The sequence below is a fragment of the Myiozetetes cayanensis genome, unplaced genomic scaffold (genome assembly GCF_022539395.1).
Source record: "Myiozetetes cayanensis isolate MyiCay16 unplaced genomic scaffold, myiCay2020 scf4, whole genome shotgun sequence".
NCBI lineage: Eukaryota > Metazoa > Chordata > Aves > Passeriformes > Tyrannidae > Myiozetetes > Myiozetetes cayanensis.
Window position 1 is genome coordinate 32,773,372 of NW_026087631.1, and position 14,531 is coordinate 32,787,902.

Below are 14,531 nucleotides of genomic sequence, written 5' to 3' on the forward strand. Positions count from 1 at the left end.
ATCCCCACTTGGCCTGCTGTCTCTCTTGTATACTGGAAGTTAATAGAAAAGAAGAATAGTCCATGTCCTTTCTCCTCCTTTGTATAAGGTCCTCCATAATTTAGATATCTGAAGCACCACGAGTTCACCTTTCCTCAAAGCATATACCTTCTAAGAGTATTGTTTTCTTGTCCCAAATTTCACCCAAAGATTATAAATGAATTTTGGGAGCCAGTTCACAGAGTTGGCTCAGGAGTCAAGAAGAACAGAGGAAAGAGAGTTGGGCCAGCTCCCACCAGCTGTCCAGTAATGTGATCAACATTTTCTCCATCTGTGCTAACTCTGACCTGCCAACTAGGCTGGGAAATATGTTGTTTATTCTGATCTCCCACATAATACTATCTTTTCAGGGTTAGACTTCTTATTTTAAGGAGGAACAGAACCGGCTCAGCGGTACCAAGAACTGACAGTTTGTCAGGGTTTTTAGGGCCAAATGAGCCCATTCTTATGTTAGGTTACAACAGCTATCAAGCAAAAAATTGACTGAACCCCAAGGGGGTGTACCCATGTTTCAGCACCATCTGGAGAAGGAGGCACGACCCTCTCGGACACACTGTGTCCGTATTCACTCCTAAATATCTCCCTCTCATTGACACGAGTAATTATTTTGGGTACAGGCCAACAGGAGAATAACGAAGGTATGGAAAATGGTTTCAAAAGATCAGTTTTCAGCTAAATGGCTCTGTGCAGAATGAGATGTTCCTGTGCTGTCTGACAGCCTGTTGGTGTAGGTCAGTAGAGACAACAAGCAGCACTTGCCATGAATTGTTTGACAGAATTCAGGACTGGATCAGGAAGCCTGATGCAGGAAGCCAAAACAGAATCAGCCCTGTACTCTTGGCAGACGAGCAATACCTGTGTGTTGTTGAAGGTTTCAATCCACAGTTGAAACCTGTGTATGGATTTTTGTTTATTGCCACTGAAGACGGCAGAGGAGTAAATGCTGCTTTTGTATGGTGTTTGTTGCTTAAACCAATGGCTTTCAAGGCAATTGTCCTGGCTTGCTCTGTTTGTTTTGGGGGGATGGGACCGGGTTTTATGAGGGTTACTTTGATGAAACTCATTTTATCTTGGAGGTGGTCGTAATTGGAAGGGTGAGAGTGTATCCAAAAGCAACATTAAACAGATTGTGCTAAATATGATGTGTTATCTTAATCAAATATATAGTTTGAAGAGTAATCAAATATCGTTACAGCTTTATTGTCACTACATGGTCATTTACCAGAGGCCAATAAATTATGAACTGCTTGTTAAAATCAGAGTGACCTTTTCAAGGCTGAGTAGAGCACTAAGTGTATTAAACGAGCCATGTTTCCTTATCTGGCATGACAGATGTTTGATTTTGTTGACATTTTCAGGAATGCACAAACAATTACAACTTCAATTGTTTATTCATCAGAGAATGCAAAGTTACCTGATGGTGCCTGTGTACTGGAGGGTATTGCACAATAAATCTTGCTGTGGCTGTTGGTCTCACGTAGGTTTATCAGCATTTAAAAAGACATAAGCAACAACTGTTTTCTTCATGGAAAGGTCATTCCTTTCTGATGGGTGACGTTTTAGGCACTATCAGTATCTCATGGAAGCCTGAGACATTTAACAAGTTATTACCACACATTACAGAGAAATCAAGCATTTGTTTAAAACTACTTGAACAGGCACCTAATTTAGGTACTCCTAAACTTTATGAGACTCACCAAATGAAGGAGTGTCCTGCTCCCTTTTGTGCTCTTTGAATGGATGGGGAGTAGCTGATGGATGGCTGACTGGGAATTCTTTCCCTTTTCCTTGGCAGCAGTCCATGATATCTAATTTTTGGCAACGCATTTCAATTTTTTTCCACTTGTAATACTTATTACAGCAACACAGAAGTGTGAAAACATTGCCTGTTGAGAAAATGAGATATGAGAATGATTGCAGTCCTTTGGACATTTGTACAAGACCACTTGAACTAAGAAAACAAATGAAGAATTAGACAATATTTATTCAGATATTGCAGCACTATGTAAGTGATAATTCTGTGCAAAGACTGAAATTTTAGGAATTAGATTTTACAGCTAAGCACTACAGAAAACAGGGAAATGTAATGGCAATATTTTAGAAATGGGTTTAATTTCTTCATTCTGAATATTCATTCCCAAGAAACAAGTATTATTTTCTAGTGGAACAGAGAGCAACTCCAAGCATTTACATAATTCTGTAAATTCTTGTTACCTTCATACAGAAACATAAAAAAAAGAAGAAAATCAGCAGCTAGGAGAAGATTAATCAGATGAAGATAAGTAAAGGTGGGACAAAAAGGTGGCATGATTTTTTCAGAGAGTTTGGGGTTTTTTACCACATTTACAGAAGTTCCACAGTCTGTTTGATATGCAAAACAATTTCCTAATTGGATGGACTTTTAGAGTATATTCAATTGCTATTTTATAGCTTCCCTGGCAAAATAAAATCCACAGCACCTTTTGCTAGGAATCCTCCATTTTTTTAAAAAAAATATGTCTGTATTCTAAGTAATGCAAAGATCTTCTACCCCAAAGATAGAAAGGCCTGAAATTAAAAAGGAAAACCCAAACTTTTCAGGTCACTTAACTACTTCAGTTCTAAATATCTGCTTTATATCACAGTAGCACTGTTATCCTTCCTTGCTTAAAACCACATTTTAAAAAATATTACAGTATCACAGAGCTTTGGCTCTTTTTTTGGGGTTTTGAATGCTTTCTAAAGACAAAAAGAAACTGAATGTGACAGAAGATTATGAAGGAGAGGGAGGGAGCAGTGAATTTTTGATATCCTGCAAGAGTAAGAGACATGAGGCCTGTGTGGTGCATTGCCTTCTAAATTACTTTTGCATTTTTCAAAAAGACTGGAAAAGTTTAAAGTATTAGCAGCTGAATGGGGTTGTCAAATAGATAGCTCATTATCAGCACTGAGCATGACCAATGTTGAAGTTTCATAGGATATTTACAACTAGAAATGGAGGAACTGTGGTTTCCAGAATGGTTAGTGAGATAATACAACTTTTTGAGAAGGAAAATGTCTGGGATTAAGGTTATGCAACAACACACTTTTTTTTTTTTTTTTTTTTTTTTAGTATACAGGATGAATTTTTTCTAAATTATTTTTAGTTCAAAGGCTTCTCATCTGGGGGAAAATGACCTCCTAAACTCCCTTTCCTGATATGTGTTTTGGTGTTAAAACCACGAGGTTGCTCTCTGATCCCCAGACAGTTCCTGGATGTAGTTTGTAGCTGCACAATTCAAACCATCGAGGTGGTGAGGAGAAATGCCCAGGAGAATTTAGCTCCCAGTTTTTCTCTTGTTGTTTTTTCACCTGGCAGGTGGACAAACTCCCTCAGGTGGGCAGTTTTTCTCAACTGTGATTTGTTGCAGATGTGAGACATTTTAACCTTCACTTCGCACCTCTCACCTAGCAGCACCTTCCACTATTTCATCTTCAGCAAGGTAGTTCAACTCTTATTTTTTTCTATTTTGTCAACAGACTTACCTTGAATTGTCTTCTATTTCTGTTTGGTCACTAATTTTTCAAAGGTTATTGATTTCTAAGGTAGGCCCAAGGTTTCATTTAGCAACCTCATCTGACAATTGCTAGGGGGTCTTAAGAAATTACTGTTTTCAGTCCCTGATGACACATTGTCTTTTTCTTTTCCTATAATTTTAGAAAAACTTTTTAGAGTATTTATCTGGCAATAATGCTGTTTTCAAAAGCAGGACCTGTGGTTATTTTCTCTCCTGTACAACCTGATTTAGTGGCCGTTGGATTGGCACCTAAATTTAGTTGGAGAAAGAAGTAGTATACAGTCACTTTGGACCCAGGAGAGCTTTTGTGTAGAATATTGAGAGACCCAGGTTTAGTTTCAGGTGATCTGTGGTGGCTTCCCAAGGGTGTGCCTTAATCCACAGTTTCAGAAATATTGATGTGTTCTCTCAGTGCCATGCACCAAGCTATTCCACTTTTCAAGGATTTTTTCTTGCATAGGAGGGATGCTTGGGGCATTTTACTAGAAAACAAGGGACCTGAGTTTGTGTTGTAATAAATAAAACTAAAAATTGCATACAGCTGTATTTAAACACCCACTGGAGCAAGTGCTGAAAGTTGACTCTTCAGGAAAGTACGTTGACTATCAATTTATAATGTAAAGAAATGAAAAGTGAACCAGTCAGTGGCACCCAACACCCCATAAAAACAAAAGTGTCTGAGCCCTATCCTTGTTCTTTGTACTGATGCTCTGCTTGGCTTTCTGGACTTTTCACTTTCCATTCTTGAGGCTGCCTACCCGGCAAACCTCAGGAAAATCAACTTGAATTAACTTCTTGAAAAGCAACCTATCCAAGGCACTACTAGCTAAGTTTCTGCTGACCTACTTAGGACTAGAATAGCTGGCAAAATTGTTTTACAGAGCTCGATTTCAGAGGTAAACTCCAATTGAACTGCTACAGTGTTGCTGTAACTTCAAAGCAGTGTCAAACCCAGAATTAAATAAAATTTCAGTGACTTTGAAGTGACACCTCCAGCAAGTTAATTGTCCTGCAGACAGGCTTTCAGTGCCCACATCCTCTGTTTGGGTTATGTACTGGACAGAGGCACTTCAACTGGGCCTAACAAGGTAAATTATACAGTACCTATTATCTTTTTTTTTTTGCAGAATACCTTTCCCTTTGTGCTGCCATTTCAGAATATGATCAAAAAGTCCTTATTTAGAGGTTGCAAGCCTTCCCCCCTACCCCTTCAAAAAAATCCCCATCCCCTTCACATCCAGCTTTGTAAAGCCAGCACCAAAATACCTCTGACTAAGCTATAAAGAGGCAGTTATAGCTCCCGACTGCAGCTTGAGATAATAGTTAACTTAAATCCTGCTGTTTGGCAGAAAACAAGTCTCTGCAGTATTGGATTCAGAGGGCAGCATCATGTCTGGAAAAACAAACAGGAAGGAGAAGCAGCGCTGCTTTGGGCTGTCAGAGAAAACCCTGACAGATGAGGAATTAGAGAGACGGATCTTCTTTAGGGAGGTTACATCTTCCTCAGCTTTTACTTTCAATTACTTGGAAAGATCAGGGACACATGCAGGAAGAATTGCTCATTTATATTAATGGACCATATATTTATGTTGATCCCCCCCTCCCCTCAACAGCCCATCCTGTCACTGTTTCAGGCAAAAGTGTTGGTTAACTGCAAAGTCCCAGATCTTATCTATCCCACTTATTACCACTAAATATCCGTGCTGACTGATGGCTATCAGGTTTTCCCTTCTCTGAGGAAGAGATCTTTCTCCTCATCTTTACAAAACCTCATTTAGTCCAGAATTATGGAGTTGTGGTTTTGTGGTGTGTTTTTTTTTTTTTCCTATTAACTTAGTCTAAAGAACCCTCAAGAATTTTAAATTTAAAAAAAAAAAAAAATTTAGAAAAAGAAAGCAAACCTCAGACCACACTCTTCCCTCTCATCTCTGTCCTACCACCACCATGTCATAATTGTTATATACGTGATTTTTAGAAGCGTTTTTTTTCACCAGCAAGGTACATTTTCAAGGTACATTTTGTTGCTGGCTCTGGCTTAGTTGGGATCTCAGTAACACTATTTATACAATGTCATTTTTCAAAGAGCTGCATGCTCTAAATAGCTAATGCAAAAAGGTGGCATGACCACAGTAAAAGAACTTAATATTATTCATGGAATACCAAAAGGGAAAATGGAACAGTGGATCACATTAATTCTAGCAAATACTATTATTTTAAACTCATTTAAATGCAAGTCAAAATTACTGAGCGTATCATGCTAGAAAGTGACTAACATTTAGCATCTCACTGCAACAAGACCAAACAGAAGCTGGCTGGGAAGTTGGTCAAAGAAGGGGAAATTCTACCTTTATGTTTTACTTATTTGAAACAGTATTTAATTACACCAGTTCTCATTTGTTCCAGGGGTCTCACTGTTGTCGTCCTTTCACCTGGATCTGCCATAAATCAGCCAATGCTACTCCAAAGCCTGTTTTTCCAGTACCACATATCCCAAACTTACATCATTCTTCCTATTTTTCAACCTTTTTGAGATAATAGATGTAATTACAATACCAGTAACAAACCAATGTTATTGGGTTCCTGTGATGTGCTTTCAATTTCCAGTTAAGCAATCCAGAGACTTAATCTATTTTGCCCCCACTGCACATATTTTCACACATTAAAATAATAATTACAAGTAACTTCTTATGGCTGTTTAATGGACTCCACTGAGGTGAGAACAGGCAGGAATATTTTTATAGCACTGGACAGCCAGAGTCTATATATAACTTCATTTTTTTGATCATGAAATTGAGAACAATCAAATCCTTTTTCATGGAGGCAGTAAATATTTCTCTTCCTTTCTTTCTCCTTAACAATTCAATACAATATTTTGAGAAATGCCCATTGATGTTACTACGCCAAGGCAATGAAGTGCAATGTGTACACGACCTTTACCTTTAAATAATAAAAATAGCTTGAATGTGTTAACCTGTGCAATGCTGTCCAACCTCTCATCTACAGTTCATGTTCAACAAGAATGGGTGCTAATTCAATTGTCATGACAACCAAAGTCTCTACTTTCATATTTTCTTCCTCCAGTCCCATTTGCTTATAAATCTCTAATGTTCCTATGTCGAATTCAAACACAAATAAAAAAATCTCAGGTTTGCAAGAAACATGAACGGAGTAGCTGGCAACTTACACTGGAAAATATTTTTAATTTTCACCCCTCTGTTTAACTAGCAGCAAAGAGATTTTAAAACAATTTTCATAAGTAACTCATACTCTTATTGGAGTGGTCTAAGCCACATGTGTGGTTCATTAAACCCAGTATCCAGTCTCCAATGCGAGTTAATACCAGAGGCTTCAAGACACAAAATTTCAAGACCTAAAATTTCTGTTCGTTGGAGGGGATTAAAAAAAAAAAAAAAAAAAAAAAGTCAAATTCCCATTGTTTTCTGAAAATGGGATCTGAATAGAATGCATTGTCAAATTAATTGCTGAGCAGAAATTCCAGGAGCAGTTGATTTGAAAAATAATGTATTTTTTATCACATCAAAATATTTACCCCATTCCTTGTAACTGAACACAAGTCCTCCCAGAGTGGTCCCAGCATACAACAGAAAGATCCCCAAACTAAAACCATTCTAAATATTAAAATATAGGGATACCTAATTCACATCTGATCAGATTTAACTGAGAAACTGCTTGAGGACTATACCTTACAAAAATAAAATGGTAAAGTGTGAAGCTTTCTGGAAGCAAAGTGAAACAATTTTGAGTTTGTGACAAAACAGAATTCATGAAGAGGAAAATTCTAACAGGAAAACTGGGAAAAACCTCAGGGACCATTAAAGATTTTCCTTAAAAGTGGCATCTAGCAAGTAAAAAATATAATCATTCACACAGATGTGTTATTTCCCAGAGGTTCTTTAACCACTGCCTTGTTTCCTTCATAAAATTTTAATGACAGAGAAGCACCACTTACATATTGCTTTTTGGCTGTAACATCAAACCTGCAAGGGTTTTAGTTTTCTATCTCTTGTTTTTTCAATTGATTTATCTCCTAACAAGTCAAGGTGCCCTGAAGGGAATCCAAAAGGCTATTTTAAAAATGAATATTTCATTGGGTACTCACACTATTATACAGCTGAGTGTGATGGAACACACTTGTTATGTTTGGCACAACTTAATTCTACAGCTCCTGGGTTTTAATGAATCTGATCTATCCCACTTATTGCCATTAAATATCAGTTCATTCTGCATATTTATAGTGATACTTCTGCCTCTAAAATCACTCAGGGCTGGGTATTTCTATGTTAATATCTGTGGTGGGAATGTGTTTAGAAAATCCTTCCTAAATGAGAAAGTGAAGTGAGGGAAAAAAAAAAAAATCTACCAGTTTTCTTGGCTTGTCTGTTTAGCAGCCAACAAACAAATTAATGAGCAGGGTGACTTAAACAATAAACCATAGAATGGGTTAAAGACCAACATAAATTTGAAGAACAGCAGTTAAATGAATAAAGATAAATAACCAATACAGTTGAAGAGGAAAGTGATCCAGACTGACATATAATCCAAAAATCAAGTCTGGCTATAAGCAGTGATCTCATAAAGCTAGAGAGACAAATCCAATCTGGAGCTGTGCTTCTGTGAAATTAAACACTGTCCAACATCTGATATGAATGACAGGAGCCACCTCTCTCTCAGTGACAACCAGCATTTTCCACTCAAGCAACCAAAGCAATGAATTTTAGATTTTGCTTTGTTGAACAGCAATGACATTATAGATAATCCAGTAGTAAGAAATGCCTTTGGGTAGAGCGCAGACTGCCTCAGTTTGCATTAACAGAAAGACAGAACAGACCTCTTAATGTGTTTTTGGTGCAGAAGGGAAAGTTCTGAAATCCTAAGGGAACCAATTACATAAGTCAGACAGAGAACTTCCGGACTTGATAATTGATGGGGTTTGAAAGTTACTGAAAACTGTCTGAGCAACTCGCATAGGGAAACAGTCTGGTTCTAAAGGGACTAATTACTGCTTTGGCAGCACAGTTTCCCTGAATGCAGAACCTGGCCACTCATTTTGAAACTTCTGGGGAGCAGGTGTTACATAAAAAAAAAAATACAAATTATCAACTGCAGAGCTGTGCAGATCAAAACCAGTAACATTGTTTAACATGTACTCAAGAAATCCGGAATTAACCCAGAGCGTTAGATTAAAAAGGTTACAAAAGAGTACTAGGAGTTCTTTGCAAAGAAAATATTACTAGCAAACATAATTTGCCCAGTTGATTTCTGAAATGTGAATTTTTCTTACCCTCTGTTTCTACACACAACATAATGGCAATACACTGCAATTTGAAGTGCTTCTCAGTATACACCAGCTGTCAAAAGCACTTTAAGAGTTGCATAAAATACAGAGCCCAAGGTCTTCAGATTTAATATTTTATTTAGAGACATCCAGCTTGTACTGCAGCTATCATTTTCCCACTGAAAGGTGCTGGGTAGAAGACTTCCAAGTCTGCAAGGAAAAGAAATTAAAGAAATTTAGGAACTCCATATTACTATTAATATTACAAATACAAATAAAATTACAAGTTATTATCTGAATATAGAACAGCTATAAACACATATTTTAATTAAAATTTTTGATGGGCTTGGCTTCATCCATCACCTGGTTTTGCAGCAGAGGCCTTGACTTACATGAAGCCATACAGTTCTAAATGCTTAAGTTCAATAAAAGGTTGCTGATTTTTGTTTCCTTCTCAGTCCAGGGACTGAAAAACATCAAACTGGCAAAGGAATTACAGAGATAACTTCACTTTATTCCAACTATGAGATGTCAGAGAGGATTGTTATTTCCTTCCAAGAACTACTTGGGTTATTCCAGTTTCGAAAAATATGTTTCTCAAATTACAGAACTGACAATACCAGGTATTTCCAAGGTGGAATGGAATTAAGACAAACTTAAGTAGCCTTTCAACTGCAAGTGATATGCTACAGCCTGGGTCATATCTGAGGCTTGCTTTGTTAGGACCATCAGCGAGAATCAATTAATTTCTGTTAATGACCTCTTTTCAAGTGGACTTTAGGCCAGAACTAGTCAGGAAAAATGCAGTTGGTATAATTATTTGGATATGGCTGAAGAAGTTTAAGAAATCTTGTTTTCTACTGTTCTTTATCTGGCACATCAGAACGCATTTACAGCATCACAGGCTCTTATCCTGTTTTGCCACATCACACATGCTAATTACTCCCACAGGTTGTGTCAGGTGTACCTTTGTGTCTCCTCAAAGGTGAAAGCAGACATGGTTCTGGTTACAGTCAGAGGTGTGGCCTCTGGGGAGGCAAAGTTCACAAACCACTGAGTGCAGCAGCTCTGTGACACAAACTAAAACCTGTCCATTATTTGAGCCATTATGATGCAATTGCAGCTGTGAGCATGTGGACTGCAAAAGGCTGAAAATTACAATGATTTTTGATGAGGCCAGGCTCTTCAAATTCCACTGTGCTGTGAAAAGCAATAAAATCAGTTACCCAGTCAGTGGAGTTACAGTCTGTGCCCTTCATTTCTTCAAGAGCTGGTGTCTGACTATGAGGAAAGGGGCAGCAAATCCACTTCCAAAGAATCCACACATCAGTGCCAGCAGCCGCCACTTGTTCTCCACAGAGAAAGGCAGGTTCTGGAGGAGAAAAGGGAGCTTTAGCTTTGCAATCCATGCAGTTTAACTGCTGTCTCATTGACTTGAAAACAGTGAGAAACTCAGAGCACTAAGAAGTAGAGCCAAGTTAGTAAAATAAATATGCCATTTCAAAGTAGTTTCCCTTCCTTTCAATGAAAGAAATGCAGTATTTGTGATGATAAATAACCGGCCACTATCTGAAGGGCACCTACAGGGAAGCTGGAGACAGACTCTTCAACAACTGCGGTGACAGGATGAGGGGAAAGGGCTTCAAAGTGGGGGAATTAGGGCTGGATTTATAGAAGAAATTCTTCCTGTGAGTGCGCTGAGGCCCTGGCACAGGTTTCCCAAAGAAGCTGAAACTGCCTCACCCCTGGAAGTGTCCAAGCCAGGTTGGACGAGGTTTGGACCAAGCTGGGCTAGCGGAAGGTGCCTTTGCCCGTGGTAGGGGATCAGAATTGGAAAATCTTTAAGGTCCCTTCCAACCCTTAACACTCTCTGGATGTGACCTCTGGAGGTCACTTTGTCGCCTCTCCCTGCAGCCCAAAGCGGTCCCACTTCACTGCAGGTCTAACCCTGCCCCGAGGACACACATGCACAGCCTCCCCAGCGTCCTGCTATTTAATCACCTGTCCCGTGAAGGTTTTCCTCACTTCCATTACGTACGTTTTAAACCAAGTTTTTAGACAGAGGGCTTTGAGACAACCCGCCCAGCACGAGGTACATCAGAAAGCGTTTACAGTATCATTGTTGTTGCTCATACCGCAATGCTCATCATCTGTACCACCGCAGGGAAGGGCGCTGGAGGCCGGCATCGCACGCTTTACCCTGCTTTCGGTGTTATGCCAGCACAGCGCCACCCCAAAGCCACACGACAGCAGGTGATCACAGGGCGGCCATCACAGACATCCCCGTCCCCCCCCCCCTCACCCCTCACGACCCTAAGCGGACCGAAACGCTCCTACCCACCTTGCCAGGTCCCTCCTCATAGTGGCTGCGGCGGATGGCGGAGGTGGCGAAGCGGCGGACGCCGGCGGACAGCATGATACAGACACGACCCGGCGCGGCTCCTCCGCCCTGCGCGACCTTCCCGAGCGCGGCGGGACTGAGGGGTAGCCGGAACAGGAACTGGGCGGTACTGGGGCATGACGGGAATTGTAGTTCCGAGGGGGTCATGTGGGGCCGGGCCGCGGCCCTCGGTTGGTCGAGCCACGCGCTCGCGCCGGCAGCGGCAGAGCCGCCGTCCCGCCCCCGCCACCATTTTGTGGTGACTGAGGGGAGGTGGGGAAATGGCGGGAGGGAGCTGAGCCCGCGGGGGTGGGGCTGTGAGAGGCTTGTGGCGCTGGAGCACATCTGTGCTGGGGGAACGGGACAGGCTCTAGTGTAGAACTGCCGGATCTCGATAAATGGGCGAAAAATAGAATCACAGAATGGTTTGGGTTAGAATGGACCTTAAAGATAATCTCGTTCAAGTCCATGGGCAGGGACACCTTCCACTAGCCCAGGTTGCTCCAATCTGTCCTCGGACCCTGCCAGGGATCCACGGCTTCTCTGGGCACCCTGTGCCAGTGCCTCACAGCCAAGAATTTCTTCATACTACCCCATGTAATAATACCCTCTTTTGGTATGAGTATCATCCCCCCTCGTCCTGGCACTCCATGCTCTTTTAAAGAAGTCTCTGTCCATGATTTATGGATTCTGATGATTTATATAGTTTCACTAACTTTAATGAATATATAGCAAACTACTTAAATTACTCTTCAAAGAAACTTTGACAATATGAAGGTAAAAAAAAAACCCACCCTCAGCACGCTTCATGTTTGTCAACATTAATAAACACCCACAAAGTTATTTCCAAAATTGGTGGTCTCCATCTTTTTTTTTTTTTTATACAGTATTAAAAAAAAAAAATTGGGAGGCAAAGTCTATTAAAGCAGGAGACACAAAAGCAAGAATAAAGAGGAATTTTTCAAATATTTAAAGTGTATCAAATAAATTATTCACATAAAGTGGAGCTAAGTAAAAAGATAGGTTCAATATCCAGGAATGATTTCTTTTATAAATTGCAAAACTGTAATATGAATGAATTTGCACTAGGTGCACTTGTGAGGCTTGTAATGGTGGCCTCTCCTTATGGAAGCAAATCAGCACTTTATTCAGATATCTGCTTGTTCTGGCATTGCTGTAGCATATGCTAAAAAAATCTTGTATAGATTTCAATCTTCTTCATAAGAAGTTGTTCTACAGCTGAAGAAATTTGTGTGAACACAGTCTGTTCTCTTTCAAAACATAAACTGATACAAACTGAGAGTGCTAGTCCAGCTGCGTGGAAAGCCACGCAGGAAGAGTTTAGAGTAACAGATTCAGCTGGCATTGATTGGTTTTTGGCAGAGAAATGAAAGATAGTATCTTCCAAAGTGTTAAAAATATGAGGTACAATAGTTATAATGAGGATAATCGTTATGAGGGCAGATTATTACAGGAGATGGTAAGTGCTGTACTGGGTGTCTTTGTAAAAAGTGTCTAACTCACAAATTGTGGAACTCACAGAAGAAGTCACTGGATGAAATTCCCCGCCCTGTGTTATGGGTAGAGTCAGAGTGGGTGATTACAGTGGTACCTTTTAAATCTCTGAATCTTTAAAACTAGGCTATTATTTCACATATATCTTTTTATGTCTACAATCCTTGCTTCCTGTAACCCCCTTTGCTACTGTAGTTGCTTAGATTTGCCAGGTTATCTCTTCATCTTCAGCAATATATTACATTTTACTGCTTCTGAATATAACTTGGTGATGAATTCTTTCAGGTGCTGCTTTCTTGCTCGCTTTCAAGAACATTTGTGTTCTTGAACTAGAAGGCAAAAACACAAATAAGAAAAAAACCCCAGGTAACTAAAGAAAATAATGTAAAATATCTGTCTTGTGTGATCTTGATGGAAGAAAGAAGCATAGAAAGCTTAGTGTACATTTTACAGAATAAATAGGGCCATACAGCGCTGTGCATTTTGAAGCTGCCAATCACTGAAATACAGTGATAGAACCAATAAAAGTAAACCGACTTTTAAATCCCCTTTTATGAGTGAAGGAAACAGCTGGTTTTAGATTCTGGAATTATATATGATTAAGTTCAGATGTATGTACTTCATGAGAACAGCATAAACTCATGAGGTCTCAGGAGTCAAAACAGCCATTGTAAATGACACAAAATTATCATTTTTCTGCAGAAATTATCCTCTGGTTTTGTTATCATGATAAATTATTTTGTGTAGCACTTCAGCATAGGAGACACCCTCCAGTCATAAGGTCAAGTGTTAACTACAAGATTAAGCAGTTGTTAAATGGTAATTAATGAAAGGGGAAAGCTGAATAGAAGCTATAAGTGGCATTATATCATAGATATTAATTACGTGTTTTTTAACAAAACTGTGGTTTAACAGAAATACCTCTGATAGAGTAATTTGTCAGCCTTAGTCTAATTTCACAATTATAGAAGGTCTTTCATAAGAGTAATTTAGCTTGCCTTATATTTGATAGTTGGGTTTTTTTTTCCACAAAGTAAGCATTCTGAAATGTAAAAATATGTTACAAATGTAAAATAAACAGATTAGAGTATTACAAATAACATGAGGTCTTCAACTGCAAAAAGAATTGTTAGTGTGCAAAGCATCTGTATTTAGGAACATGAAAGGCTGAAAACCTTAAAGTGAAACAATAAAAGTAATATTAGTTTAAAAGAATTATCACTTGTAGAAGATATTTACCTTGCTTCCGAAGAGCCCACATAATTTGTTGGAAAGTGGAGTAGTGAGAAGAATTGTCTTTTGGAAACAGTTACAGTGTTTTTGTAAACACTGATTGTCCGAGGATGCTCCTGGGAGAAGGTTGTTAGGAGAAGTAGCATCTTTTATTTTTCCATTACAGCTGTTAAAATCAGTCAAGCTTCCAAATGTGCGAACCTTCCTTAAGGTGTGAAACTGAATGACTTTCAAGTGTAAATATACACTGAAAGTAATTTTTGCAAGGCATAATTCAATGGACACTTCCCCCCCCACCCCCACAGTTCTTTCAAGTGGATCATTTCACAGATCCAGTTCACCGTGTAGGGGCACGAAGACTTGCACTGGTTCACAGAAAGGTGTGAAACAGCTGTAGCATCAAAAATGAGGAAATGGAGGCAATAGCATTAGTGCTTTTCTTGGCAGCAACATCAGTTAATGTTGGCAAAAAGAGCTTGTCCAACTACAGCTTTAGTGCTGAATACATATATGTATTATTAGGGATTAGGGG

General features: G+C 39.3%; 1 protein-coding gene and 2 non-coding genes across 3 annotated transcripts; all 3 read right to left on the bottom strand.

Annotated features, from left to right (window-relative positions):
• Nucleotides 1–8,991: 8,991 nt before the first annotated feature.
• Nucleotides 8,992–11,379, bottom strand: LOC126647170 (cytochrome c oxidase subunit 7C, mitochondrial). Its single transcript, XM_050329131.1, has 3 exons — nucleotides 11,213–11,379; nucleotides 10,098–10,243; nucleotides 8,992–9,081 (listed from the first exon to the last, which is right to left on the bottom strand). The coding sequence occupies exons 1-2, from the start codon at nucleotides 11,285–11,287 to the stop codon at nucleotides 10,127–10,129; spliced, it is 192 nt and encodes a 63-aa protein (XP_050185088.1). The 5' UTR covers nucleotides 11,288–11,379; the 3' UTR covers nucleotides 8,992–9,081; nucleotides 10,098–10,126.
• Nucleotides 9,747–9,807, bottom strand: LOC126647702 (small nucleolar RNA Z39). The gene has a single exon (XR_007630650.1). It is a non-coding gene; the product is annotated as a small nucleolar RNA Z39 (small nucleolar RNA).
• Nucleotides 10,965–11,027, bottom strand: LOC126647708 (small nucleolar RNA Z39). Its single transcript, XR_007630656.1, has one exon. It is a non-coding gene; the product is annotated as a small nucleolar RNA Z39 (small nucleolar RNA).
• Nucleotides 11,380–14,531: the final 3,152 nt, after the last annotated feature.